This window comes from Bos grunniens, chromosome 19 (assembly GCF_055505025.1).
Source record: "Bos grunniens cultivar Pamir isolate PY7600 chromosome 19, Bosgru_T2T1.0, whole genome shotgun sequence".
In the NCBI taxonomy this organism is placed as follows: Eukaryota; Metazoa; Chordata; class Mammalia; order Artiodactyla; family Bovidae; genus Bos; species Bos grunniens.
Window position 1 is genome coordinate 28,905,955 of NC_141183.1, and position 27,895 is coordinate 28,933,849.

The following is a 27,895-nucleotide window of genomic DNA, read 5'->3' on the forward strand; positions in this document are numbered from 1 at the left end:
CAACAAAGACTGTTTTCTGTTTTCAAAAGTAAATCACTTTGCTAAAACAGTAGGAACAAACAGAAACAGACAGCTTCACTTTAAAAGTTTGATTAAAAACCAGGGGAAAAAAAAGTTTGAGGGCCACTAAGACCTCCGAGACAAGAAAGTCCTGCTGGGCAGTGAGTGGACACTGGTCAGCAGGGTGGCCTCCGGGACCCAGACAAGATAGTAGGAACAAGACAAGTGGCAGCTCCTCTCACTTGCAGGCGGAGAAATGTTCGGTATAACCAGTCACTGGTACCCGCGCGCTGGCTCAGCCCACACTGGCCTCCGCTGGCCACAGCACCTCCGTCTCAGGCTGGGGCTGGTGTCACCCCTGCAGCAGCTTGTGCTTGACAGCCGTGCTCTCGGAGCAGAGATGCACAAAGAGGGTGCCGGCGGCCGTGCGTGCCCGCAGCTCCTGCAGCTCGTAGTCGTGGGCCCACTCGATGTTGCCCCACTTCTGGATCTGTGGAGAGGACGGGACAGGCTGCAGGGTGACTGCCAGAGCCACAACCACCCATGGCTGTGGAGAGGAGGCATGCAGGGGAGCGGCAGGTGAGAATGGAGGCCTGGCCTGCCCACCCTGACACTTGGGATCTGCCTGCATTCTGGGTGTCCAGAATATCTGAAGAGCGTTTTATACTCAAGAGAACTGTGTGTTGGGGAGAAAGTGAAGTTCAGAGAACGACGGCCCCGCTTGGGTCCTGCAGCCAAGGACAGAGCCCAGACCAGAAGGCAGGCTTCCTGCTCCTGCTGCCCGCCCCTGCCCCCACCCAGCCGGCTCTGACACCATAGTCGCCGGCTCTCTCGTGACACAAACCAGCTTCTCCCCCTGGCATTTTTCCAAGCAGATAACTAGACCAACTTGGGAAAAACTGTCATTACAAAAGGCTTTTCATCATGCTAGGAGTCAATTTGTAATAGCAATTAACCTTCTGAGGCTGGAGAAGTAACAAAGGAACTGCAGAGAACACGGTGATTCTGAGTTAAAAAAATACCAACGGCAGAGCAGCCAAGCCTTGTTCATTCTGAGCCACTACATCAGACATGGACTCGAAGCAGCCTCGGTGACCACAGTGTGCCGGTCTCGTGTCCAGGCTTAGCCTCCATGAGCACACAGGTGGCCCCAGGGCATCTGGGGGCCACCCTGAGCCTCCACCGCAGTGGGGCCCCACCTCCGCCTCACCTGGTACTCCTCCTCCAGGCGTGACAGCAGGACAGCCTGCTCCACCGTCAGGCGCAGGTCCGTCAGGCCCAAGGTCAGCACCAGGGACTTGAGCTGGGTCACCACAAACTCAATCCCTATGGGGACACAGCCAGGTTGGCCCAAGGGTCCTGCTATGTGCAGGGAGCCACCAGGTGGGGTGCCAGCCCCTCCACCTTCTCAGGAGCCTCTGCTCTCCTCAGGAGTCCCTCCTCTGCCCCTGCCTGGGTAGGCACCAGACCCGGCTCTGCCCGTCAGAGCGAGCACTCCACCCCTGTGACTATAGCTGGGACAGGAGGACTGGAATGGAGGCTCCTGAAGAGGAGACAGCCACGTCCTCCTGGGAGGGGTGAGCCTGCCAGTCCATGAACCAGGTGACAGCGTCTTCCCCGCCAACCCAGTGCTCTGGCGATCCTGGGCTCTGCACACCATGCCCATCATGCCCACCCTCCATGGCCCACAGGAAACACCACGCACCCTGCAGGGCCCACATGTTGTAAGAGGCCAGGTGGCTGACCAGCACCTCCCGAGTCCGGGCGGGGATGCTGGGCCCCGTGATGCTGGTGGAAGAGCCGATCTCCACGCCGTATCTAGAAGAAAGAGGCCCCGTGTGAGTCTGTCCAGCTGCACAGCCCTGCTTCCGGCCAGAAGCAAAGCCCCAGCCTGCCCAGCACACACAGGCCCCACTGGGGGTTCTGGGAGCCACTGCCGTCAGGCCTCCTGACCTATAACCTTCTGCCCCTTAGGAGCAGAGGACAGATCAACTATGCATGAAGCTAGGGCTGGCAAGTCAGGAAGCAGGGGCCACAGGCAGCTCCTGAAACTCGAACTCATTGGCATGAAGGTCCATCAGAGCTGTGGGCTGCCTGCTTTTCAGAAGGAAGTCTTCACGTGTGAATCATAAAAGGCTTCTTTCAAATACTGTTTTCCTTACAACGGTATTTGCATATATCCTGTGGTTTAGTCACTAAGTCATGTCTGATTCTTGTAACCCCACAGACTGTACCCTGACAGATTTCTCTGTCCATGTCCATGGGATTCTCCAGGCAAGAACACTGGAATGGGTTGCCATTTCCTCCTCCGGTGGATCTTCCCCACCCAGGGATCGAACCTGGGTCTCTTGCACTGTAGGCAGATCCTTTACCGACTAAGCCACAATCCTGTATCGGTCAATCACTTTTTCACATGTTTATTAATAAGCCTCCATCACACACACAAGGCACTGTCCCAGAGGACATGAGCTGGCTTCAAAAACAAAACTTTCAAGAACAATCATAGCTATGTAAAATGCAGGAAAAACATAATGAAATGAAAGCAATTTTTGTAATTTTCTTTCATATATCACTGATCTTTCTCATTGGTTTAGAAACACTCTTCCTGAAGCTTCTCATAGTACAAATGAAACACAGGAAGGGGCCACATTTTCCTGTTATCTATTAATATTATGGGTGAGAAATCTTAACTGCCACCAAAAGCGGACAACTTCGTACCACAGCAAAAACCTGCAGGCAGCGAGCTCATGTCTCACGTCACTGAACTCCCCAGTGAAACAGCATCGCATCCTCACGGTTCTCTCGTGGCGTCCAGTTGTCAGGTTTTACCTGATCCTTCAGTGCACTGGCTCCACCTCTTACTACAAAACCAGAGGATGCCAACACATCATGGGTGCAGGAAATGTGTACAGATGAAAAATGCTACATCCAAACCACTCCAAGTGTGCAAGCTTACAGAATACCAAGGTCGGAGAGCCCAGGCTAGGAGCCCTTCCCAACAACCCTGGGATGAAATAAACCTGACCTAACCCCGCTCACATCACTGGTCTGTCTACTCTGCACAAGTGTCTTCCTGGGAAGGAAGCCACTGGGCCTCACCAGTCCCTGGACTGGCCCTCCACAAGGCCCTGCCCAGACTGTCCTCCATGTGTGTCCAGGTCACACACCTGGCTCTGTGACTCAGCCGCAGAGCAACTGTGACAGCGAGCAGGGTGGGAATGGCCAGTGGAGGCACCACTGTGTGCCCAGCAGTGTGCAGCACTCCGTGTACTCCTCATGACACCCAGGGAGGCAGGGGTCACGAGCCCCACACACAGAAAGGGAAGCTCAGAGGAATCAGGTCACCAGCCCAAAGTCGCACAGCCAATGGGGCAGAAGCACTCAGCTGCAACCACCCCCAAGGGGGCCTGTACTGTCCAAGTCCTCTGGTGCCCCGAACTCAGAATGTCGACCAGCTCAGGGCCCTGGCTGTCCAGTGTGGCCCAGACCCCAGCTGCCGGGTGTGGGGCATCTCACCTCTTCTCGGCCCAGCTGATGACTGGGTCCCACTCATTCCTCTGCAGCTCCACCAGCGTCTCTGGTTCTTCCACCCTGTAGCTAAATCAGTGCAAAAGTGTCTCCATTAATAAAAAAGTACAATTCTCTCGTCCAGTGACAGATACAGAAACGTGAAAGGCAACAGCAGAAAACCTCTCCACCACCACCCCTCCACCCCTGCCTTCCCCCTATATTAGCAAGGCTCTCTAAGAGTGGCCCAGGGCTCATCCAGCACCTGCTGGAAACCCACACCATCACAGGGCAGAGACCAGGAGCCTGCAGCTTCATAAGCCCTCCAAGGGTTCCCTGGACCCTTGACTTTGAGTCCCACTGTCCCAAACGTCCCTGGTTATTGACCAGTCAGGGCCCACAGAGCTGCCCAGTGCTGCTCGTTACACTACACTGTCCTGACTCGCACCCCTGGTCCTAGGATTCTGTGCCAGCTCATCACTGCATCCTGCAGTCCCCTCCTCTCCCAAGAGGCGGCAAGACCCAGCTGCCTGTACACCCCTTGTGAGCCTGCCTCCCTCCCAATTACAGATGCGGCTGCTGGTGGCCCTGCCTGATGCCACCTCAGGCCAGGCCACTGTTCTGACCAAGAGACAGAGCTAGGGTCAGCTGAGTTCAAGGGTGCCGGGGACAGGAACCCAACGGGTGAGCTCAGGGAGGCCAGGCTGGTGTGAGAGAGTGGCAGAGAGGCAGTGGGGGTGCAGAGGGATGGAGGGGGTGCTGCCCAATGGGGAGGAGTGGCCCTAGGGCAGAGGGAGGCTCCCATGGCTCTACTCTCTGAGCTGGGATGCTCCCAAGAAGACCCCCTCCCTGAGCTGGACTGGAAGGGCACCCTCCCTGTCATCAAACTGTCCCCAACACAGATGGCATAGACATTCCAACAGCAGCACCATGGCCTCTGCAGGGGCCCGCTCTGCCCCTCGCCCCAGAGCAGACTTCAAATGCCACCTGGGTGGTAACCCCAGAGCATATGGGGGGCTCAATTGTTCCTTCCGCATCCAGTCAACACCCTAAGAACCTGGCTGCGAAAACAGCCAAGGAGGAGACCAGCTTCTGGATGCCAAGGACCATCTGCAGCCCAGCTGAGGAGCGATGACCATGCCTGTGAGAACATGCTAATGGTCAGAAGTGACCCCTGGGCCGTGGAGCCTGTGACAGCCACAGAGGCTAACAGCCCCTGCGTCCCAGGCCAGGGGGCAGCTGCCGGGCTATGGGAGGGCTGGTCCTGACACTGGTGCATCCGGCACGTCCTCTGTCCCGTGGTCTGCAGAGCAGTAGAGCACTGAGGAGTCAGAGGGTCCACTGCCTCCTCCACGGAGACCACTCTGAGCCAAAGGCCCGAGGGACCTGCTGGGGCCCTAGGAAAGGCCGCCCACACATCCATTACCAGACGGTGTCGGTGTCCAAGAACTTCACGGCCGCCCGGATGAGCTGGTCCTTGTCCCGCTGGGTGGGGTTGTCCAGAGATGTGTTGCACAGTGTGGTCTGGATCAAAGGCACAGAGAGAAAGCCCATCAGCATCCTGAGGGCCTTGCCCAGGCCCTAGGAGGAATGAACTCCCTCAAGGTCTCAGGCTCTGTACCACCAGGCCCTGTGCTATTTTCCAGGAGATGCTACCACTATGACAGCAGTGATGTCTCAGAGCCATGGACACCCAGGCCCAGGGAGACCAGAGTCAGGAGACATGAATGAACTGCTGGATCCGGGCAAGTTGCTCACCACCCAGTTCCCTGAGGCTCAGACGGCAGGGGACAGAGCTGCCAGGCCAGGACAGCTTCTCTGGATCCTCCCTGTGGACTGCAGAGCCACTCTAAGGCTCCGTCTGCAGCCGTCACCCCTGCTCCCCCACAGTCCAGGGGAGGCTGGCTCACAGGCCTGAGGCCGAGGAGCCTGCCTGGGGCCTGGGTCCACGTGCCAGGAAACATGGACTCTCCACACATTGTCTCTTCCTGACCTAGACCACCACAGAGCACAAGAGCCAACCAAACAAAGCGTGGCTACTGCAGTGGAAAAGTGGCCAGGGAAGGACTTGTGTTCCAAGACTCTGGAAGAACCAGGCCCTGGGCTGGGGGTGGGGTGGGCTGTCTGCAGGGGGCCTCCCAGAGCCTTACTGGAATCAGGACAGGACCCCTACTTCTTCCCAGGGCCCCAGGAAGCCTGTGGTGGCCACAGGGGCAGGCTGTGACCTGTTACCAGGTGCATGGTGTACATCTTGATGGTGTCCTGCTGGGAGTCCCACTCAGTGGCCACAGCAATGGCCAGGGCCTCGCTGGGGACAGTGAAGAGCTTGCCTTGGGGTGTCCTCAGCTTCCTGTGGTCCAGGTTGATCTCAAAGCCACCTTGAAAGATCAAACGGAAACCTCTCAGGTTGATAGGCAGAGTGGAGTGATCACCCCTATATTTAGCTACTTGATTTGATGCAAGATGCCCCAAGTCCCTTCGTGGGGAATGGCTTATAGAAACATACCCAACAAGAGCGCTGGGACAAGCTCACCAAAGAGCTGGCTGGAGGTGAAAAATGTCCCTCACCTCCCATTCACAGAAATAAACAAAAACAAGAGGCAGAGAAAATTCCAGACACTCACCTTCACCCTGTGAGATGCTGACATTCTGATAGAACCTCTTCCTTTCTGTGGGAAAGATTTTTCAAAAAGTGCAGTTAAAGGAGGAGTGGAGGCGCTCATGACCTCACTGCTGACACTGACACTGACCACCCAGACTTCCATGGCAGCGCCCAGTCTCCTCGCTCCACATGGTCAATAGCTACTGGGTAAAGCAGGGGAGGAGGAGCCACAGCCCCACCAGCTCCCAAGGACAGTGGCCGTGTCATGAAGCTGCAGCTTGCCTGACTCCAAGACTTCTCCAACGCTCCTCCACCCCCCAGCACAACACACTTGAATCTACAGATGGTGTGACCACCAACATGATGAAGTATTACGATGGCAAAATTTACCACCTTTGTCTGAAATCACAACAGTACTTCTCTCATACTTTTGACCCAAATAGGAAGTTCCCACTGCCCACTGCTTTATGTGCCAGCCTGGTCTCACTCAGACAGCAGGTAAGACCGAGTCCAGAGACCCCCGCATCTGTTGGGAGACCTGGGTCAAGGCGTCCAGACTATGTCCAGCACGTTTTCCAGTGCCTGGTAGGGAAGCCAAGTCCAAGGCCATATCCGGCAGGAAGCAGAGGGCTGGGGTGGGGGGATCTCAAGACTCTGACCCATCTCTGGGGGAGATGGGCCCACCCACCAGCAGGAAGTGCCAGCAGAGCATTCTACACATGCCAATGGCTGGAGATGGGTCGAGAGACCTGGGGGTTGAGGGGCAGCCGGGGGTGGGGTGGGAGTGGCTGGAGGCAGAGATGGATGACAGAGCTTGAACCACACAAAGCTGCCGGGATAGCGAGGTCTCCCTTGAGGGGGTCTTCGTCCTCTGCCCACCTCCTCTGCCCTGGCCAGGCCACTTCTGCACCTGATCAGAGATGTCAGCCAGTGGGCTCAGGGCTCTGCTGGGGGAAGGAACAAACTTGCTGAGGACCAGCCCCCTCCCAGGGCAGGACTCAAAAGCCACCCTGCTCATGAGGTACATCCTGTCTCATGGGATGACGGACACTAATCTAGGCGAACAATAAAGCAACCGTGGATGCCAGAGGACCAGACAAGCTGCAAACATGCACCGGGAAGGCTCGTCTCGTCTGGGCTAGAGGAAGACCTCCTCACAGCCAGATGGCACCCAAGAGCCGCAGGAGAGTGGGCAGGCCCACCTGCACTGGTGGCTTTCCAGGGCATGGGGGTGGGGAGTTTCCAGGAGAAGGAACCGTTCACAGGAAGGTGCTGGGCCTCAGAGAGCGGGTTTCAGAGCTAGGAAGGTGGTGGGCAGGGTGAGCCTGCAGTCACAGGGCAGAGGATGGCTGGAGAGGCCCAGATCTGGGGAGGACCCTGGCAGGTCACTGCAAGGAGGGCTGACAGAGTAGGGAGTCACATTAGGGGTTCACACAGGCGCGGAGAACAGGATCCGGAAAACTCAATTGGTGGAATCCACACTCCCCAATGTCAAAAGACAGAGGTTTTCTGCCTGGACCCTCCCAGGTCCAGGGTCTCATGAGACAAGTCATGAGACCAGGAGCCCGTGAAGCACCCACATGTTCAGTGATGAGGTGAGCTGACAGCAATGGAAACCCCATCGTTGGAGATGGGAGAGACAGGCTAGTCACACTGAACCCTTATTTTGAGCACAATCACTCCCTTTACAGAATATCTGTTTCTATGACAAAACCACACGTGGTACCTTTTAAATGGCAATTTTAATGACTATGCAGATACAAAGAAATGCGAATGTGGAGAAGCACTGAATTTTAAAAGCTGGGCAACAGAAAACTGGCTGTATAGGCAGACAACGCTAACAAGCGGCTGTGAAGAGAGCACAAGTGGAAATTGACGTCCATGGGGCCCCTTTTCCCTGCAAGGTTGCTCCAATCCATATAAAGAAACAGGCGATTTTCTGTGTCACCTCCCCCGACACTCCTTGTCCTGTCCCAGGCTCCCTGGGCCAACTAGTGCTCTTTTCATCAGCCTCAATCTCTGGGCAGGCCTTTGCTCGGGACAGAACTGCAACCCCCACAATGCACCGCGAGCGGAGGCCGTGCCTCCTCCGAGCGGCGTGACAGCGGTCTCTTTCTAAACAGCGCCACCCGGCGGGCCTTACGCCTCACAGCTAGATTTTGACTGCCCACAATTCTGGGGCAGCTCTGGACTAACTGGGAGGGCCAAGTATACAAAAAACCCTCTCAACTCAATAATAAACAGACAAGTAACCCAACTTAGAAATGGTCAAAGCATCTGAATGGACACTTCTCCAAAGAAAATGCACAAGTGTCCAAAATGCACCTAAAAAGATGTTTTTTGACATCATTCATCCTCAGTTCAGTTGCTCAGTCGTGTCCGACTCTTTGTGACCCCATGAATCACAGCACGCCAGGCCTCCCTGTCCATCACCAACTCCCAAAGTTCACTCAAACTCACGTCCATCGACTCGGTGATGCCATCCAGCCATCTCATCCTCTGTCGTCCCCTTCTCCTCCTGCCCCCAATCCCTTCCAGCATCAGTCTTTTCCAATGAGTCAACTCTTCACATGAGGTGGCCAAAGTACTGGAGTTTCAGCTTTAGCATCATTCCTTCCAAAGAACACCCAGGACTGATCTCCTTTAGAATGGACTGGTTGGATCTCCTTGCAGTCCAAGGGACTCTCAAGAGTCTTCTCCAACATCACAGTTCAAAAGCATCAATTCTTCGGCGCTCAGCTTTCTTCACAGTCCAACTCTCACATCCATACATGACTACTGGAAAAACCATAGCCTTGACTAGACGGACCTTTGTTGGCAAAGTAACGTCTCTGCTTTTTAATATGCTATCTAGGTTGGTCATAACTTTTCTTCCAAGGTCATTCATCCTCAGGGAAATTCAAATGACAGTCCTTCACACCAGCTAGGAAGGCCATAGTCAGACAGACAGATGTCGGTAAGGGGGCAGAGAAACTGGGACCCTCACACACTGCTGGGGAAATGTAAAATGGCGCGACCACCTTGGAAAGTGGGGTGGCCAATCCTCAGAAAGTTAGTTAGCTACCGTTTGATCCAGCAAGTCTACTCTTGCATGAGTGCTAAGTTGCTTTAGTTGTGTCCAACTCTTTGTGACCCTGTGGACTGCAGTCCACCAGGCTTTTCTGTCCATGGGATTCTCTAGCCAAGAATACTGGAGTGGGTTGCCATTCCCTTCTCCAGGGGATCTTCCTGACCCACAGATCGAAGCCGGGTCTCCTGCCTTGCAGGTGAATTCTTTAACACTGAGCCACTGGGGATGTCCTGTCTATTTTTAGGTTACTTCCTGTGAGAAACGAAAATACATTCTCACACAAAAACTTGTATTCAAATGTTTACAAAGGCATTCAGAATAGTCAAATGATGAAAACCACCCAAATGTTCATCAATGAATGACTGGGTAAATAAGACATGGTGTGTCCCCAAAACTGAGTATTACCAGTTATGAAAAAGAATGAAGTACCGACACATGCTAACCCTAGGACGAACCTTGAATATACGCTAAATGGAGAAATGCCAGTCAAAAAAGACCACATTCCATTTATATGAAATGTCCAAAATAGGGAAATCTATAGATACAGATCTTTGGTGGCTCAGAGGTTAAAGTGTCTGCCTGCAATGCAGGAGACCCCGGTTCAATCCCTGGGTTGGGAAGATCCCCTGGAGAAGGAAATGGCAACCCACTCCAGTACTCTTGCCTGGAGAATCCCATGGAGGGAGGAGCCTGGTAGGCTACCATCCACAGGGTCACAAACAGTCAGACACGACTAAGCGACTTCACTTCATAGATACAGAGAATGAAGTAGTGGTTGTCTAGGGCTGGAGGGATGGGGCGGGGGCGGGGTACTCAGAGTGGCAGCTAAAGGGTACAGGGATCCTTTGGGGTCATAAGAAGTTTCTAGAACTGATGGCAGCAGAACTCTGAGTATACTGTGTTTAATCGCTCAGTATGTCCGACTGCAACCCCATGGACTGTAACCCGCCAGGCTCCTCTGTCCATGGGGATTCTCCAGGCAAGAATACTGGAGTGGGTAGCCATGCCTTCCTCCAGGGGATCTTCCCAACCCAGGGATTGAACCCAGGTCTCCCGCAACGAGGGCGGATTCTTTACCACCTGAGCCACTAGGGACCATTAAACTGTACACGGTAAGTGAGTGAATTCTAAGTGCATCATCTCAGTAAAGCTGTTTAAAAATTCTTCAGGGCAAATGTATCTACCACAGCAATTACTATAAACGGGCCAGATGACTAAACACTTTTCCCCCAAACCGCTCTAGCATCCACAGCATGGTTGGCAAACATTTTCTGTAAAAAGCCAAAGTGTTTTAAGCTTTGCAGGCCATCCGGTGTCTGGCACAACCAGCCAACTCTGCATCGTAATGAAAACAGCCTTAGGTGTGTGTCAGTGAATGAGGGGGGCTGGGTTCCAGGAAAACCATTTACAAAAACAGGTGGCAGGCTGGCCTCCCTATCTATAGCATCTCCCTCAACCCAGCACAAGCTGTCTCTTTAGACGAGGCAGACACTGAGAAGCTAAACCACTTGTGCAGACAACAGACAACTTGTAAGCAGAGACCCCCAGCTTTGACTTCACCGGTGTACTTCTCAGCTGGACAGGCAGGCTCTCTGAAGACCTTTCTTCTCTATGCAGCTGATGGCTGGGACAGCTGGTAGGGGGCTGGAGGCCACACGGGCGTCCTCGGAACGGCTCCAACACCGCAGTGACCTTTTCCTTACCCCCAACTTCAGCGCAGTACTAACTGGCTGGAAAGAAAGCGTTACTGTCTTCACTCACTTAAAGTCAGTCCCACTCTTATCCCAAAATCTCTCCCTAGGAGTAACGAAAGATCCGCTACAGAAAGCCTCATCCGAGTCGGAAATGCAGGAAGAAGGCACGGGGTGTCAACTCCTTAGAAGAGGTGGCAGGTATTCTGGGAGGGCAGCAGGAGGCAGGGCCAGGACAGCTGCGGAGCAAGCGGCCGGGATGGATGACTTAAAGCCGGTCGCGGGGACACAGAAAGCAGCCTAGCAGACTGGCCTTTGCCCCGCAAACCTCTCAGAGTCTGCTTTGCGCCTTTGGCGCAATCCCGACCCAGAAGTCGAATTTCCCCGCCTGAAAACAAGGATGACCTCTGCTTCCCCAATGAAAGAGAGAAAAACCGCACCTGCCAAAGGAAACGACGCGCGTGTGCCCTGGAGCGATCCCTGCCCTCGCGGGGAACTTCCCTCCCGACGTGTGACGCTGCAAGGCCGACCCCTCAGCCTGCTCCGCCCTGATCTCCCTCACCTGCCGGGGGCACGTAGGCCCGGATGGGGGTAGGGAGCTTTGGCCCCAGCCCCTCGGAGGCGGTGAGGCCACTTCGGGGCAGGTTCAGGAGGCGACGCCCCACGTCCCGCAGCCGAAGGCAGCGCCTCCACATCGCGCGGGGGCCTCAGAGAATGACCGCTCGAGACCAGAGCGCGGGGAACACGGAGCGGAGGGACCACACGCCGCGTGCTCAGACTCCACAAACCTCCTCACCGGTCGCCGGCACCCTCACCATCTCTGGGCGCCGCCATGTTGCGCACGACACTTGTAGCGCGCCGTCGCCGCGCGCCTCAGCGCACGCCGCAGCCAATCAGCATCACAAACGCCCCGGCCCCGCCCCCGCGCCGCTCCTCGGGAAAAAGACTACAAGTCCCAGAGGGCCTCGGCGCCGCCACGTGCTGTCCCCGCCCGCCAATGGGCGGAAGCGCCGAGCCAGCCTGCTCCCGCCCCACAGCGCTCCCGAGCCAATCGGAAGGGGCGTGTGTGCGAGCGCAGGCGGGGAGGGGGTTCGCTCAGAACCCGGAGGCCCTGCTCGCAGGTCCCGGGGTCCCGGTGGTGGCCGGAGCGCTCGGTCCGCTTGCGGCCGGCGGGTGGACCCCTCCCGCCCTACGCGCGCGCCGGCCTCCCCTCCGTCTGCCCTCCTCTGCTTCCGCGCGGCGGCGGCGGTTCCTCCCCTTCCCCCAGCCCTGGCTCCGGGGGACCCCGCGATGCCGGTTCGCACCGAGTGTCCCCCGCCGGCCGGTGCCTCGGCCGCCTCCGCCGCCTCGCTCATCCCGCCACCGCCTATCAACACGCAGCAGCCCGGCGTGGCCACCAGCCTGCTCTACAGCGGCTCCAAGTTCCGCGGCCACCAGAAGAGCAAGGGGAACTCGTACGACGTGGAGGTAGTGCTGCAGGTAAGCCAGCGGCCCGGCCTCTCGAGACGTCCACGGACCGGGCCGCGCCGCCGCCCCCTCGGGCCCTCGGCCACGGACGGGCCTGCTGCCTGGGCCTGCCGGGGGCCCTCCGGCGCGCCCCAACCCTGCGGGCCCCAGCCGGGGACCGGCCGCCTCAGATCCGTCCCTGCTTCCCCGTGGCCTGTCGCCCCAGCAACAGTCCTTCTTCCAGTCCCCCTCGGACCCCGTCCGGGAAACTCTCCAGGGATTCCCTCTGACTCTGGACTCTTCCAGGCCCGAGACGTGCCTGCTGCCTCCCACGTTTTCCTCGGTCCCATGAAGCCCAGGCCCTGGGGCCCGCCTCCTCCTCCGGGGGCTTCCTCCTCGGCAGAGCTTCATCCGTCTCTTCCCTCCATCAGCCCCGGAACCTGAGGGCCCCCATCCCACCCCGATTCCTGCCCCATTAGCCTGGGCACTCACATCCTAAGTGGGCTCCTCACAGTCTGTTAGAAGCTGATCTCCTAGCCCCCCAACCCATAGTCTCTTCCTGGCTCAGACTCCTGACACTCCCTACTCCCCACCCTCTAGCCACTTCCAGTCCACTCCTTTTCTCTCCATCTGTCTGCCCAGACCTTCCCATCTCCCTGTTCTCCTTCCTGGCTCTAGGGGACCCTCTTACTGTATTTTTAACTTTGATCCACATGTCAGGGCTTCCTCCTTAGTCTCTCATACTCATGCTAGGAAATGTAACTCACCCACTTTTATTTCTCATATGGTATTTCCTCCTCCCATCTGACCTGGATTTCTGAGAACCTGCTGCCAGCTCCTAATGGCTTTGGAACTTTAGCTTTACCTGTCCCAGCTCCTTCCTGCACTTCACTCCTCTCACGCAGATGGGAGCACACTTGACATTTCCTCCTGGCCCATGGAGATCGGCTGTGGTTAATCCTCTTTCTGCTCTGCCTTCCTGGAAAACTGTTCCTCCTGTCTATCTGCCCAGGCCTGCAGCAGGACCCACTTCCTCCTCCCTTCGCCCCTTTGTCTTCAGTCTGATACCTCATCTCCTAAGCTGTGCCTAAAAGCCCCTCCAAGCACTGTCCCCTCAAAGGTCTTGCAGAAGCTTTGATGTTCTGTGTGAGGACAGAATGTAGGATGTAGATGTAGAATGTAGGTCCTGTGTGAGGACAGAATTTTTCTCCTGCCCTTTGCTCTTTACTGATTTTAAATCTCAAACAGCCTCTCTTCTCAGCCTCTCTTCTCCCACCTTTTGTCTCCACCAACTGCCGATCATTCACCTGCCTCTTTTTATCTTACTGCTTTGTTGGAGCAAATTGTTTACTTTACATCAAGAGAATTCCATCTCTGTTAATTGTGTCTCTGGTCTACAAACTGAAATTTCTAATATAAGCTATGATATTTATTGTAATTGAAAAGATGGGCATTACCTGGTGGTCTCATGGTTAGGATTTGGCGCTTTCACTACTGTGGCCCAGGTCCAGTCCTTACTCGGGGAACTGAGATCCTGCGAGCTGTGAGACAAGGCCAGGAAAAGAAAAGGGTCGTGGCTGAGTTATTTCAGCTCTCACCATTAGACGACCACTGTGGCAATCTCCCTTCTCTTCTGCTCCAAATGTGAGAATTGAGTAGGAAGATACAGACTCTTTTACATTTTGCAGCTCATCATAAAATTCTAGAAGTGAGATGCCTGGTGTGGGTCATGTTTGGGATGATCTTGAGTTGGGCCCCTTGTTGAGTTTGATGGTGTCTAATGGGGTTGGGGACCAGTGGCGGGGAAGCCTGGTATCACAGACAAGTCTTGGTTCCTGCGGCAGCTCCCCTCCCTGTCCTCAGCATGTTGTTTCTGAATTCCTGCTGGTGCCAATTCCCTTGTGAACCGGTGGGAGTAGGGGTTGGGTTGGTGCATGACTAGCAGGTCCCAGGGTGGCCAGAGCAACCTGGGCAGTGGCTGGAGGCCACTTGGAGTTGGCCATCTCCTGGCGGGGGCGGTGGTCACACCCAGGAATGCCACCCTGCACCTGGATGGGTGAGTGTCTTACTGTCACAGAGACAGTCTGGCCTGTGAGTTGCCCAATCAGCTGGTTTTTCAGCCACAACTGGGTTCTTGGGCTCTGTTGTCTTAGAAACTTCTGACTTCTGTAACTCCACCTCTTTCCTGCTTTCTTTGTTTTTCATAGGCGCTTTATTGAGGTATGATTCACCTGTCACACAAGTCACACATGTAAGGTATACAATTCAGTAGTTTTTAGTGTGGTCCCAAAGCTGTGTAACTGCCATTGCAGTCTAATTTTAGAACATCTTCATTATCCCCAGAAAGAATCCTTAGCTGCCACACCCCTCCAACACTATTCAGTTACTAAGTCATATTCGACTCTCTGTGAGCTCATGGACTGCAGCACGCCAGGCTCCTCTGTCTTTCACTAACTTCCGGAGGTTGCTCAAACTCATGTCCATTGAGTCAGTGATGTTATCTAACCATCTCATCCTCTGCCGCCCCTTTCTTCTCCTGCCCTCAATCTTTCGCAGCATCAGGGTCTTTTCCAGTGAGTCGGCTCTTCGCATCAGGTGGCCAAAGTACTGGAGCTTCAGCTTTAGCATCTGTCCTTCCAATGAAGAGTCAGGGTTGATTTCCTTTAGGATTGACTGATTTGATCTCCATGCAGTCCAAGGACTCCACCCCTAGGCAACCCCTAATTTTTCTTCCCCTAAGATTTGCTTATTGTGGGCTTTTCACACAAAGGGAATCATACAGTAATTTTCTGTGTCCAGCTTGTCGCACGGAGCACCGTGTATTGAGGTTCGTCCACATCACAGCAGGAGCCAGTGCTCCCTCCCTCTGTGCTGTTGTGTCATCGTCCCCTAGTGGCTCTGCAGCATTCTGTTCCTTTGTTGATGCATAGATGGCTGTTTGTGGGTGTTTGCACTCTGGGGCTGTCATGAACACACCACTGTGCACATACACGCGCGAGTTGTTATGTGTACATTGTCCGCGTTTCTCCTGGGTGTCTCCCTACCAGTGGAATACTGGGTTGTGTGGTGACTGTTTAACATTTGGGGAGCTGCCAGGCTGATTTCCAAAGTGGCTGCACCATTTTCCATCTCCACCAGCAGTGTCAGAGGCTCCAGTTTCTCCACGTCCCTGTCACACTTGTCACGGCCCCTCTTTGATTATAGCCATCCCAGTGGGGGTGAGGTGGCATCTCTTGTGGTTCTGATTGAATTTCTCTGATGACTAACGATGGGCCTCTCTTCATGTGCTTCTGGAGTGGTTTCTTTTCCCCTAAAATTGCAATTTCAAGAGTTCCTCAAATCTTTGTAAGGTTCTGACCTGGTGGTGGTGTTTTTTTTTTTAAATTTTACTCTGACTACTCTCTTTCTCTTCTGCCATCCAGGAAGCCAAGAGTGAAGTGAGGGCCAGGTCACTGTAGGAGGAATATTAGGGAGAGCAGCGGTTAGACACAGCTGTGCTTCGAGCACCTTCTTGCTGAGCCTTCGCCTTCGCCTTGTTCTCTCTCACTGAGATGCTGGCTGGTTGCTGGGTCGACACTCCCTTGGTTCAAAAAGATCAATTTGAGCAGAGAGGGAGAGACACATGGTTGGATGGAGGCCAAACTGAAATTCTGATTCTCAAGCATGTGATAATTCATCCAAAATGTTAGCCAATTTAGTTGAGTTTTTAATCTTATTAGCGAGTATCCTTGCCACCTGATACCCTTTCTGGCAGCTGTGAAACCCAAATTGTATTGAATTTGGTGAGAATCACACCCTTGAAACAAGGCTTCAGGTTCAAGCCGTGGGTCCTTGAACACAGCTCCCTTGCTGACCCCTGTAAGTTCAGGTTGGCTGCTCCATTTTGTCAGATGCCCACGTCAGCAGGTGAGGATGTTTGCAGAGCTGCGGTGGTTTTCAGGTGCGGACCTTTATCCACTGCAGCAGACGATGGGACCGCTCCAGCTTTGTGAAGCCGCGTGCTTCATGCTGGCCAAGCTCACTGCAGCTTTGAAGCACCACTTTGGTGTTTGACTGAAAGTGCATTGGAAGGTATAGGGTCCTCAGATCTGAGAATTGCAACAAACGTTTCTAGTTTTTTTTCTTTTTTTAATATGTATCTATTTATGTGGCTACACCTGGTCTTCCTTGCTGGCATGCAGATATTTAGTTGCAGCATGTGGGATCTAGTTCCCTGATCAGGGATTGAACCTGGGCTCCCTGCATGTGGAGCGTGGAGCCTTGGTTGCTGGACCACCAGGGGAGTCCCCCTAGTTTCTTAACACGAGGCCTCACTCAGCATTAAACACTCAGCTTGCTGCTGGACCGGGGAGACCCAGCTGTACCAGCTTCCAGGCTCCCTTCTCCCCGGCCTCCAAGGGGCCTCTGCATGCTGGACATGCTTCCGCTGTCCCCGATGGACCCTGCGTTTATGACACGGCTGTGTTGTCCTGTCTTTTCAGCACGTGGACACGGGGAACTCCTACCTTTGCGGGTATCTGAAGATCAAAGGCCTTACTGAGGTAAGTGCTCTTCCCGCAGGCGGGGGCCTGGTGGGGACAGCACGTTGGGACCCCAGGTGTGAAGGGCCAGCGAGCTCGACTCTGCAAGCCTGACTCAGGAGCCCCATACCTTGAGTGCAGTTATTGTCAGGGAGCGGGAGCAGGCAGTGTGGACGTGTGCATTCACAGACGTTAAAGTTTATCAGCAGATCACCATGTGACCAACACTACTGATTTTACTTTGATCCTTTTTGAGGAAAACAAAAATATAATCAGAGCATCGCTGCCGCCATCATGGTCAGTTTCACTTTCTGGAATGAGCAGCACCCCTCCAAGACCGTGGCCCTGGAGGTTCCTCCTGCAGAAGGAGCTGTTCCCTCCCTCAAGGCCAGCTTTTCAACCTTCAGAACTCAGGAATGTCACAGGCGAGAGAGAGCACCCTCTGTGTTCCCACTGGCGAGCAGGAGGGAGGCCTGGCCACGCTGCTCAGAGTAGTGAGGGTCTGGCAGACACCCTCGCCTCCTCCTGCCCACAGCCTTCACCTGTTTGTGTCAGCTGGCTTACCTGTGAGGAGGTGAGGGCTCCAGGTGCCCGCTTCAGGTCCCAAGGGGACGCGGCGTCAGTGAGCGGGCAGCTCGGAACTGCTGAGCCCCAGGCTGGGCCCCCACAGTCGGGAAGCACTGCTTTTCGTCTCCCTGTCCCCCTGGTTCTCCCGCTTTTCTATCAGATGGCTGAGAGACTCCTGAGAATTCGATTGTTGAGACAGATCTCTGGAAACATATCAGGTCAAGTCGGGGCAGCAAGTGACAGCATGAGGAAGGATTCTCACCTGGGTCTGTGCTGGAGAAGACCCAGCAACAGAACACTCTCAACTCGGAGGCGGCCACACGTGTGTGTTGAGTGCAGAGCAAAAATGTTGAACTTCGTTAGGAAACCAGCAGAGTCTGTAGTGTGGAATGGAGACCTGATTCCAAATGGTCACAGCGAGCTGCACACAGATGGTGGGCAGGACTAAAAACCCACAGACGGAAAGGCTGTGGATGGCCCTGTGGGGGCAGGTGGCCCGAATGCAGGGTAGCGCCCCAGGCCACCCAACAGCCTCGTTCCCAAGGTGGGGGGGTGTCGCTGCCAGCTCTTCCCACTCGGAGCCACCTTCATCAGAGGGGGCTGTGCTTCCTGAGGGTCTGTCATCCTGCCCGAGTCTTCCAAGTCTTTGAATTCACCTTGTTTTAAACTCTTTTTAACTGAAATATAGTTCCCGTAGCACAGAGTTCACCCATTTAAGATGTACAACCTGAGACTTCCCTAGGAGTCAGTGGTTAGGACACCATGCTTCCACTCCTGGGGCTTGGATTCCATCCCTGATCAGGGAACTGAGATCCCACGTGCCGCACGGTGTGGCAAAACTTTTGTTTGCTTTTCCATTTATAGTTCTGGAAATAGCAGATATCTGACTTATTTTAACATGACTAATCAGCCATGGTCTTTCTCATGTGTATGGAAATAGGAAAACTAACTATATGATTGGAGATGACTGGCCTCCTACCTGCCTTGAGTCACAAACACACAGTTTGGGAAGTTTGGTTTGCCTTGTGGAAACTGAATCCCAGAATTGTGAAGAATGGGTGTCAAGTGATACTCTTTGCAGTCCTAGCCAGCCACCCGTAGGGAGAGGGGCATCTTTGGGGAGCCCAACATAGGTGGCTGGGAGCCCAGCGGGAGGGTGTCAGCCCCACCACACACTCCCCGGACAATGCTGGGCACTCTGAGGCTGTGCTGGGTTTACTTGGAACACAGGTGGTCATGCCACCAGACCCAGAGACTGCCTTACTGGTCAATCAGACGTTGATCTTCCAGAAGGTGGGTCTTCACGGAAAGCTGGACTCACCTCCAGGCAGGTGGGCCTGGAGCCAGCGAGGGGAGGACGGCCCAGCGCAGTGGGCCCGCACCTGGGGATGCTAGCCATGCCCGCCCTCCCTTTGTGACCCCCTCCCCCTGGCTGTAGTCAGAGCTTGAATGTCCTTGCTTGCCCTGTGAGGGGTTTTATCTTTGGGATTCCTTCTGTTCCTTCATTCATTCATTAGATACTTATTTTATTTAATTCTCAGAGTTTGTGGGTACCTAGTGGTCACCCTGATAGACTGCCTGGAACATTTTAGAGAGAGGTCGGTGTAGAATCACCTGTTAGGAAAACTCGTGACTTGAACATAAGCTTGTTCTTTGTTATTATACTTGATCATTCATCCTTCTCTCTCTTTATGGACATCTTGATAAAATACGAAGATTCAAAACTCAGGAAGTCAGTATACTGTATAGCCGTTAATTTAACGTCTCAAGTCAGCTGCCAGCTTACAAAGCATTTTTTCCCTTAGCAGGTCTTTCTCAAATGGATTGCTATAATTTGGTTTATACCTTTAAAAATCAGGTTTCCACTTAGGCAGTTTTGGTCTCTATAATTTTTCTGCTCTGTCTGTGTCAGTATGTGTTTGAGGAACGCGGCGCCACCGTTGGGGCGAAGGTTTCAGTTTTAGGGGGATGGCAGATCTGCAGTGTTTCAAGTTCACTGCTACAAGAGCAGGCTGCCTTGGCGTGTGCAGAAAAGTGGTCATGGCCTTCCTGGAAGCCCCAGGCCAGCGAGGCCGCAGTACCCTGTGGGGGCACCGAGCCACCTGGCAGGCAAGCCGGGAGAAGTGGCATTTAAACCGGTAGAAATGTTTAATGCTGAGCGAGAGGGGCTGACGTGGGGTTTGAGGAAGAGAGCAGGTCCTCCGTGGTCTCAGGACCTCAGGATGGTGATCTGTGCTCTGCTGGGTGGGGGTCATCACAGCACCCCCAGGAATGACCCGGGCTGGCAGGCAGCGCTGAGGGGCTGCCTGGTGACACTGAGGGGTTGCCTGGTGGGTGGGTTTTTACAAATGCAGAGAAATGGTAAACTTTTTACAGTGGTTACTTGTTCTTCAATTAACTTTTCCCAAATCTTTTGTGCCTTTGTATGAGCAGAGGGACAAACAGCAGGGTTGTTGGGAGTATTAACATTTCAGGCACCCAGTCAGGATGACCACTCGTTTGCTTTTCTGGTGGTTATGGTTTCCCGGGGCAGACGTGGTCATCAGTGTTTCCCGTCATGTAAGTTGTCTTAGCTCACATGATAGAATTAATTACACGAGTGCCTCTCACGTCGGGGTTATTCTACAGCCCCTTCCCTGCCCCTCGAACCTAAAGAGCTGGCACACCAGGGATAGACTGAGCCAGTCTGAGAAGCGATGACCAGGCTGAGGCATGAAGACGGGGCTGTGATTTTGTAGTCTCTCTGGGTGTTTTCCTTAGAAAGTAAAACCTATCAAGTTACCATCTGCTCTGTATGCTAGAATATTCAGAAGTAACTTGTCCAAGTTCTTTTCTGAGCCATCAACACATCACAAGCACGCCAAAGAAGGGTCCTCTGCTTCTGGCAGAGTCCCCAGAATCCAGGAGACATCCCACCCCCACCCTGGGCCCCTCAAGTCAGGCTCCCTCCTCGGCCGTGGGTGTTGCTGCACCTGCCTCTGGTCTGGGTGGTTGCCCAGCAGTGTGGTCCTCTTTTCAAAGTTCTGGGGAGAAATTAAAGTGAACTTGGTTTGTTGTTTTGTGTAAAGTTAGAACTCCTGTTGGACATCTTGTTTGATATTTGTGTTTTTGCCACAGGAGTACCCGACCCTCACGACTTTCTTTGAAGGAGAGATAATCAGCAGGAAGCACCCTTTCTTAACCCGCAAGTGGGACGCTGACGAGGACGTGGACCGGAAGCACTGGGTGAGTGCCTCGGCCCCGCCCCCAGGCCTGCGTTCCCACCCAGCCCTCATCCTTTGCTCTGCTTTTGGCTTTCAGGGCAAGTTTCTGGCTTTTTATCAGTATGCAAAATCATTTAACTCAGACGACTTTGATTACGAAGAGCTGAAGAGTGGGGACTATGTCTTCATGAGGTGGAAGGTAAGGGGGCCCGGCCTCACCCTCTCTGCTCTGTGACCCCTCCCCGTGCTCTGTGACCCTTCTCCCTCTGGCTTCATCTTCCACCCTGCAGGCTGGGTCATCCTGAGGGTCCCATGGACTTGGGAGACTCCTCTTCTTAGCCCCTAAGTGAAGTGACCTCCCCGGCCACCCTCTCGCCCAGGCTGTGGGCCATCACAGTGCCCCTGGTCCCTCCAGCTCAGGGAATGGGGGTGGGTTTCCCTTCTAGCTCCTGAAGAGTCTGTCGGGTGGGCTCCCTCTGGTACTTCCTGAGCTAGAGCCACGGGTACCAAGCTCAGGAGGTGAGTTAGTGCCAACCCCAGGCCCCCAGCCTGTGGGAAAAAGCTGTTTTATTTTGAAATCTCACCAGTGTTTCTACAGACCGAAGCCTGGAGCATCCTCCTTCCCAGGCTCTGTGCTGAGAACCGGGGCCGGGGCTCGGCCCAGACCTGAGTCCCAACCCACAGCCTGCTCCCAGCTCTGACCCTAGCAACCTTGAGATGTGGGTCCGTGCTTGGTCTAGAACACACAGGTGGCACATGGTTCATGGTCACGCAGTGAGGCTGAGAGCCAGCTGCAAGGGGCAGGGAGGCCTGGGGGCCGGAGCCGTGACACTGACCCTCTGTGCGCATGCAGGAGCAGTTCCTAGTCCCGGACCACACGATCAAGGACATCAGTGGTGCTTCCTTTGCCGGCTTCTACTACATCTGCTTCCAGAAGTCAGCGGCCTCCATAGAGGGCTACTACTACCACAGGAGCTCAGAGTGGTAAGGACTGAGAGCTTGGCCACAGTTCCCAAAGTGCTCACACGGGGGCTTGTTTGCCTCCCCAGAGTGGTGTAAATGGGTGCAAAGGTGAAGTTCTGGGTACAGGGATTCACTGCTGAATGCTTTCAAGCAGCCCTATTTTCAGCTACGTTTATCTCAGGCTTGTGGGTCCTGTCTTCATTCCTCCCAGACTCGGTAATTAGAGTGTGAGATCCCATGTGAACTCTGCTGTCAGTAGCCTTTCTGATTTTGTGCTCACCTTCCTGCTAGAAGTCTGTTGGTAGCCAGGGCCCGTGGGCCTTATGGGCCTGCCTTCTGCCAAGGTGACAGCCACGTGCTCCTGGGTGTGGCCTTTGCCGCAGTTCTGGGGCCTCTCATGACTTTTTGAGCTTCTGTAGGTGCCCTGTCCACCTGAAGGGTGGCTGTGCCCTCAAACACCTGATTTCTTCTGCATGTTGAAGCTCTTTATTTCCTGTTAAGTCTTGCATGCTTTAGAGGTTCATGAAGGACGCTGCCCAGGGCTGACCAGCAGTGGCCAAGGGCCCAGGGGTTCCGTGCTACCCTGGCTTCTCTGAGAACAGACATTGTTGGGATTTCAACACCTGTTCAGTTTTCAAATGAGTGTTTAAAACTTTTGGTCTTCTTTTAAAATCACCAGCTTTATTGAGAAGCAGCTCACGTGCCATCTGATCCTCTCATTGAAAGTGTAGAGTCCAGGGGGCCTTCGTGTCAGCACGGTTTTGTCACCCGATTTCAGAATGTTTCCACTGGCAGAGAGGAAACCCTGTCCACCTAGGAGCCGTCACCCAGCTCCCCGCCCCCACCAGCTGCAGGCACCACTAATCCGCTCTGAGTATAGGTTTGCCTGTTCTGGGCACTTCACGAATGTGGGCCCGTGCACTGTTTGCCCTCTGGGTCTTGTCATTGTGTTTTGAAGACCCCATATTGCATGTTGAGTGCGTGTCAGTCCTTCGTCTTTATTGCTGAGCAATTTCCTGTCGTGGATGGGGGCCACATTATCTTCATCTGTTCATCAGTGGATGGATGGATCTGTGGCTCATCACCACCTTCTGGCTGCTGTGGACGTGGGTGTGCCCAAGCCTGTCTGGGTCCTGCTTTCAGTTCCTCAGGGCACGCGGCTGGGGCAGGTTGCTGGGTCATGGGTGAGTCTGCGGTCACTTCTTAGGGAACCGTTTCCCATGGCCGTTGTAGCTTCCCACTCCCGCCAGGGATGCACACGGTTCTGCTTCTCTTGCGTCTCCACATGCCCCCAGCACTCAGATGTCTTCATGATGCCGGCCGGCCCACCGGGAGGGGAGGGCTCTGCTCTGACGGCTAACATGACGGCCTTCCTTGAGGTGTTTGGGGGAGAGATGAGCCACTTTTCCTGTGCTGCACCTCACTCCTCTGTGGACAAGTGAGGGAGCTGACACCCACACCAGCCATGCAGGGTGTCCCCAAGTGGGAGTTGTCCCTGCCTGTTTCTCCATCCCCTGTTTGACTCCTGAGAGCATCCATCACGGGGTCATACTCCCCGCAGAGCCCCTGATGCTCTGGAGTCTCACAGCCATGTCCAGGGAGGAGGAAGATGGAGTCGCTGAGGTAGGGGGTGTGGCTGTGATGTCATCATTCCAAGCCCTCCAGATTCTGGGCAGATCAGCACGTGCCCGGGTCCCCTGGGAGCTCTGAGGGGCGCACGACTTCAGAGGGAAGCAGGGTGGTGGTGCAGGCAGAGGACCTGGTCTGCATCCTCCCCCAGAGGGCCAGCCTCTCCTTGCCTAACAGGCTGTCGCTGGTTCACTTCCCCTGAGGAAGCTGAGATAAGCTTGCATTTCATCTGGGCATGGGGTCTCCTGGCACCCGCGGAGTAGGTTCCACACCCTGTGTGGTTTTCGGGGTGCTCTAACACCTCTGCCTCTCCTCCCACAGGTATCAGTCGCTAAATCTCACTCACGTTCCAGAACACAGCGCCCCCATCTACGAATTCCGGTGACAGCGGCTCGGAACAGTAACCAAACAAACTGAACTTGGCAAAAAAGAACTTTGCCAGGAAAACCGTGTACCTGCCAGAACCGGGAGAATGTGTGTTCCTGTTTCTTCACGAGCAGACTTGCATCGAAAGCATGAATGTCAGCCCGCAGCATCCGAGGAGTGGCCAGCCCGCAGGGCAGGTGGAGGGCGACCTCGGCTCCTCCTCCCTCCCTCTGAGGTTTGGTCGTGAGCTGTTTTTAGGCTGCCGTCAATGCACTTTTCCTTCCTGCACAGCTAACTTCTGTATCCCTGAGATGCACAGCCCTTGCTCCACCCCTGCCTCCAGCTGCATAGGTCAGCCCCAGCCCACTCTGGGCCACGGTGCTCAGTGGTCCCCACCTAGGGCCCCCGCCCCCGGCTGCTTAGTCTGGTAAGTCAAGAGAAGGCAGAGCCCAGCTCCCACGTGCCCCTGGAGTTCGTGCGGGGCGCAGGCCAAGTGCTCAGCGAGGGCAATCGAGCCAAGCTAGCCTGTGGCCAGTGGGTCCCTTGGGCCTGCCGTTGGGACCACAGGGTTTGAGGCTTCCAGGTCCCTGGCAGGAACAGACTCCAGTCCTGCCCACTCAGCACGTTTGCTCCAAACTTTTGAACTTGAGGGCAATACTAAACTTTAAAAAAAGAAAAGTTTTTTTATTACAAAATTATTTTTATGGTTCCTTTAGCAAGGACCCTATGGCAAATGCACAATTATTCAGAATTACATTTTATCGTTTTCACATTGAAAACAGCAAATGTTGACTTAGTAATTTTTATATCTATATGTAAATGTATATTTAATCAGCCAGCAGTTTGAAACTGGTCACCTGGTGAGACGTTCTGCAGCATTGCATCCATTCTAGTGCTAAACGTGAGGACCATTCTGGGGGGCCAGTTTAGCACTTGTTCCTCCTCCTTTCGCTACTCAGAACAGCAGCACTTCCCAGCGACCTCTCCCATCAGGCAGAAGGGGCCGCTGCAGCCCTCGACCCGCAGCTCAGCGGTGTCGGGGCATAGGAGGGGCTGAGCTTGAACACGCTCAAGTAACCCGAGGCTCATGTGCCAAAGTGTGTGTGTGTGTGTGCACACAGGCGTGCGCGGCTGTTTTGTTTTGTTTAAACGTTTAGAGAGCTTCATGTGGCATCCGCTACAGCCCCCATATGCGGCAAGGCCTGGGTGGGTTTGGTGACTTCTGGTGATTTATAGACTCATTCGAAACCCGGGAGGGAAAGCTTTAACTGAGAGGTGGTGTTGCCATAACCCACAGGAGCGGAACTGGCGCGAGGGACAGGTCCAGGGCGGAGGGAGAAGACACAAAGCCCTCCGGTCTATGTGAGCGGTGAGGCGGGTCTCTTAGTCTCAGAATCCTTTATTGAAGTACGTGCTGTATGTTGCTGAGATTGCATGTCAGGAGAAGCCTTAAGGAGAAGTGCTGGGAAGGTGGCTGCAGCAGAAGGATGGCTCACGTCCGTCTCAAGAGATGAGTCAGAAACATCCTCTTGATTTTAGAGCCGGCTGGCAGCACAGGAGCCGGGTGGCACAGGCTCCCTTTCCCTGCCCTCAAGTTCTCAGTGAGTAACCAGCGCCTGCATTTTGCCGGCTCCTTGAAGGGTTCAGGTACCCCTGGGGGTGAGGCGCCCCGCCCCCCGCCGCCTCCCAGAGCTGGTCGGAGCCCATATGTGTGGCTGTGAGTGGGCAGCCAGTGGGCTGGACAGGGTGTCGGCATGTTGCTGCTTGGCAGCCCAGGTGGGCAGGGCTCTGCTGTGGGCTGACTTCCTTGCTGAGCCAGGGGTCAAATGCAGTGGTGTTTGGGGATGAAGATGTGGTACGTTTGCCAGCTCTTTGGGACACACCTGTGATGAAGGTTGGTTCTCGTAAAATCCCAACTCCCAGGGGTGCAGAAGCAGGGGTTTCCATATCCCCCGAGGAACCCCCAGACCCTCCACCCTGACTTAGGTCCTGGGGGAGCTTGGACCGTCAACCCCAGCTGTGGTCACTCCAGAACCTCCTCAGTAATCCACGCACCTCTGGTTCTACGTGCAATGCTTTTGGTGGACACTCTTGTTCATCACTGAGAAACCAGGGCAGATGCAGGCTCCCCACCACCTCCCGTCCCCACTCAGGACCCAGCTCCTGCTCCTCTGCTCCGCTCTGCACGCCCAGCCCCCCTCTGCCCGGAGCCCCCCCTCCCACCCATCGCCCTCTCCAGCTCCACATGTCTCACATGTGGACGGACGGACTGCGTGGTGCCGCCCGCGCAGCGCTGGTTCCATGGGTGACGTGCACAGCAGACTCCAGGGGGCAGAGGGGCTTTTCAATGTCTTTTGCTTTCAGAAACAGGGAATTTATATTCTAAGGCCTTGAAATGATATTGTTTTTCCTCATAAAATAGTCAGATAAGCTAATTTTTAAAAAAGAAATGCCATTGAGTATGTGCATTGTGGTTTAAAATTACTAACGAGTTCTGGGAAAGAAAAGTAATATTTGATTTTGGATCTTACATGTTTTTAAAAATTAGATTTGAATGGGCAGAAGGATGAGTATTTTGTTTCTTTGGGGAGGATATGTGGAAAGGGTGTGAGAGTTTGGGATGGGAGAAGTATTTTGCAGAGCTATCAATATCCAAATAATTTTTAAAAAGTAATAAAGGTATTTAAGCTTCAAGTCTGCCCTATTTCTAAATCAAGACAGTTCTGGTGGATTTTCAACCTTCCAGTTCAGGCAAGTGCAGGTTCCATCTCTGGTCAAGAACCAAGATCCCACACGCCTCGGAACAACTAAGCCTAGGTGCCACAACTGAGCCACCACAAGGAGACTGGGTGCTGAAGCTGACTCAACACAGCCAAAAATAAAACAATTTTAAAAATAAAAATGGTCCACATCAAAAAATCCTTTAAAAATTGACCATTTTAGCCAATTTGAAGTGTACAATTCAGTGATGTTAAGCACATTCATAGTGTACAAGCTTCACCACTGTCATCTCCAGAACCTTCCCTGCTTCCCATAGTAGAGCTCAGTCCCCTTTAAACACCAGCTCCTCACCCCCAGGCACTGACACCCACCACTCTACTTTCTGTCTCTGTGGATCTGACCACTCCAGGGACTTTGTGTAAGTGGAATTACCAGTATTTGTCCTTTTGTGACTGCCCTGTTTCACTTAACGTGTCTGAGAACTTCCTTTTTAAGGCTGAAGAACAGACCACTGTATAGACCACTTTCCTTTATCTGTTCATCCATCAGCGAACACTTGCATTCCTCCCACTTGAAGGGCATTGCAAATAATGAACATGGGTGTACAAATTCCTCTTCAAGTCTCTGCTTTCACTTTTGGATATATACTCAGAAGTGGAATTGCTAGATCAGATGGTAGGTCTATTTTTAACTTTTGAGGAACCTCCATACTGTTTTCCATAGTTGGCTGCACCATTTTACATTCCTACATTCCAACAGTGCTGGAGAAGGAAATGGCAACCTGCTCTGGTACTCCTGCCTGGAGAATCCCATGCACAGAAGAGCCTGGTGTGCTACAATCCATGGGGTTGCAAAGAGTCGGACATGACTGAGTGACTAACACACACCAACAGTGCACAAGAGTTCCAATTTCTCCATGTTCTCACCAGCACTTGTTACATGTACATACATTACACATACATACATGACACACATCCTAACGGATGTGCGGTGTTATCTCACTGGTTTTGACTTGCATTTCCCTAATGGCTAGTGGTGTGGAGCACCTTTTAACATGTTGTTGGCCATATTGTCTTCTTTGGAGAAATGTCTACTCAAGTCTTTTCTGCGTTTTAAAAATCAGGTTGTTGTGTTGCTGTTGGTCAGTGACTTCTTTATATATTCTGGATATTAACCCCTTATCAGGTACCCACCTGGCAGATATTTTCCCCCACTTCTTGGGTTTACCTTTCACTCTGTTGATATGGTATCCTTTGATGCACAAGTTGAATATTTTCAGAGATCCAGCAGCAGCCTGTCTAGAAGTTTGTCAACTCTCAAAGATTACTCAGGTGAGGGACTTCGCTGGTGGTTCAGTGGTTAAGAACTCACTGCAATGCAGAGGATGCAGGTTTGATCCCTGGTTGGGGAACTAAGATCCCACATGCTGCAAAGCAACTAAGTCCAAAGATTCCTTGGGTGATGCGAACATATGAGGTTCCTAGTTGGCTTCCCAGGCTTGGGTCTGGAGGACCCAGACATTCCAAACAGGAAAGGCTGGTTTGGTCTTCAGGTTATCTCTCTTGATCCTGGGAGTGGCCTGATTCCACATTATTTATGAAGAAAGAGAC

General features: G+C 53.8%; 2 protein-coding genes across 7 annotated transcripts; one reads left to right on the forward strand and one right to left on the reverse strand.

Annotated features, from left to right (window-relative positions):
• Positions 1-12: 12 nt before the first annotated feature.
• On the reverse strand, positions 13-13,130 carry ATPAF2 (ATP synthase mitochondrial F1 complex assembly factor 2). 6 transcript variants are annotated; one of them, XR_015147791.1, is made up of 8 exons: positions 11,433-11,771; positions 6,132-6,176; positions 5,733-5,885; positions 4,934-5,031; positions 3,517-3,597; positions 1,706-1,818; positions 1,211-1,326; positions 13-490 (listed from the first exon to the last, which is right to left on the reverse strand). XR_015147791.1 is itself a non-coding variant. In XM_086358464.1 (8 exons), the coding sequence occupies exons 3-8, from the start codon at positions 5,755-5,757 to the stop codon at positions 353-355; spliced, it is 564 nt and encodes a 187-aa protein (XP_086214590.1). In that variant the 5' UTR covers positions 5,758-5,885; positions 6,132-6,176; positions 13,084-13,130; the 3' UTR covers positions 13-352. The 6 variants fall into 6 exon arrangements, 5 of the variants coding, with proteins under 5 accessions (XP_086214590.1, XP_086214588.1, XP_086214589.1 ...); XM_086358464.1 differs by lacking the exon at positions 11,433-11,771 and adding an exon at positions 13,084-13,130 and having other exon boundaries at positions 5,740-5,885; XM_086358462.1 differs by having other exon boundaries at positions 5,740-5,885; positions 11,433-11,813.
• GID4 (GID complex subunit 4 homolog) lies at positions 12,148-26,258 on the forward strand. The gene is made up of 6 exons (XM_086358468.1): positions 12,148-12,349; positions 16,798-16,857; positions 20,521-20,628; positions 20,704-20,805; positions 21,460-21,590; positions 23,520-26,258. The coding sequence occupies exons 1-6, from the start codon at positions 12,161-12,163 to the stop codon at positions 23,581-23,583; spliced, it is 654 nt and encodes a 217-aa protein (XP_086214594.1). The 5' UTR covers positions 12,148-12,160; the 3' UTR covers positions 23,584-26,258.
• The last annotated feature ends 1,637 nt before the right edge of the window (positions 26,259-27,895 follow it).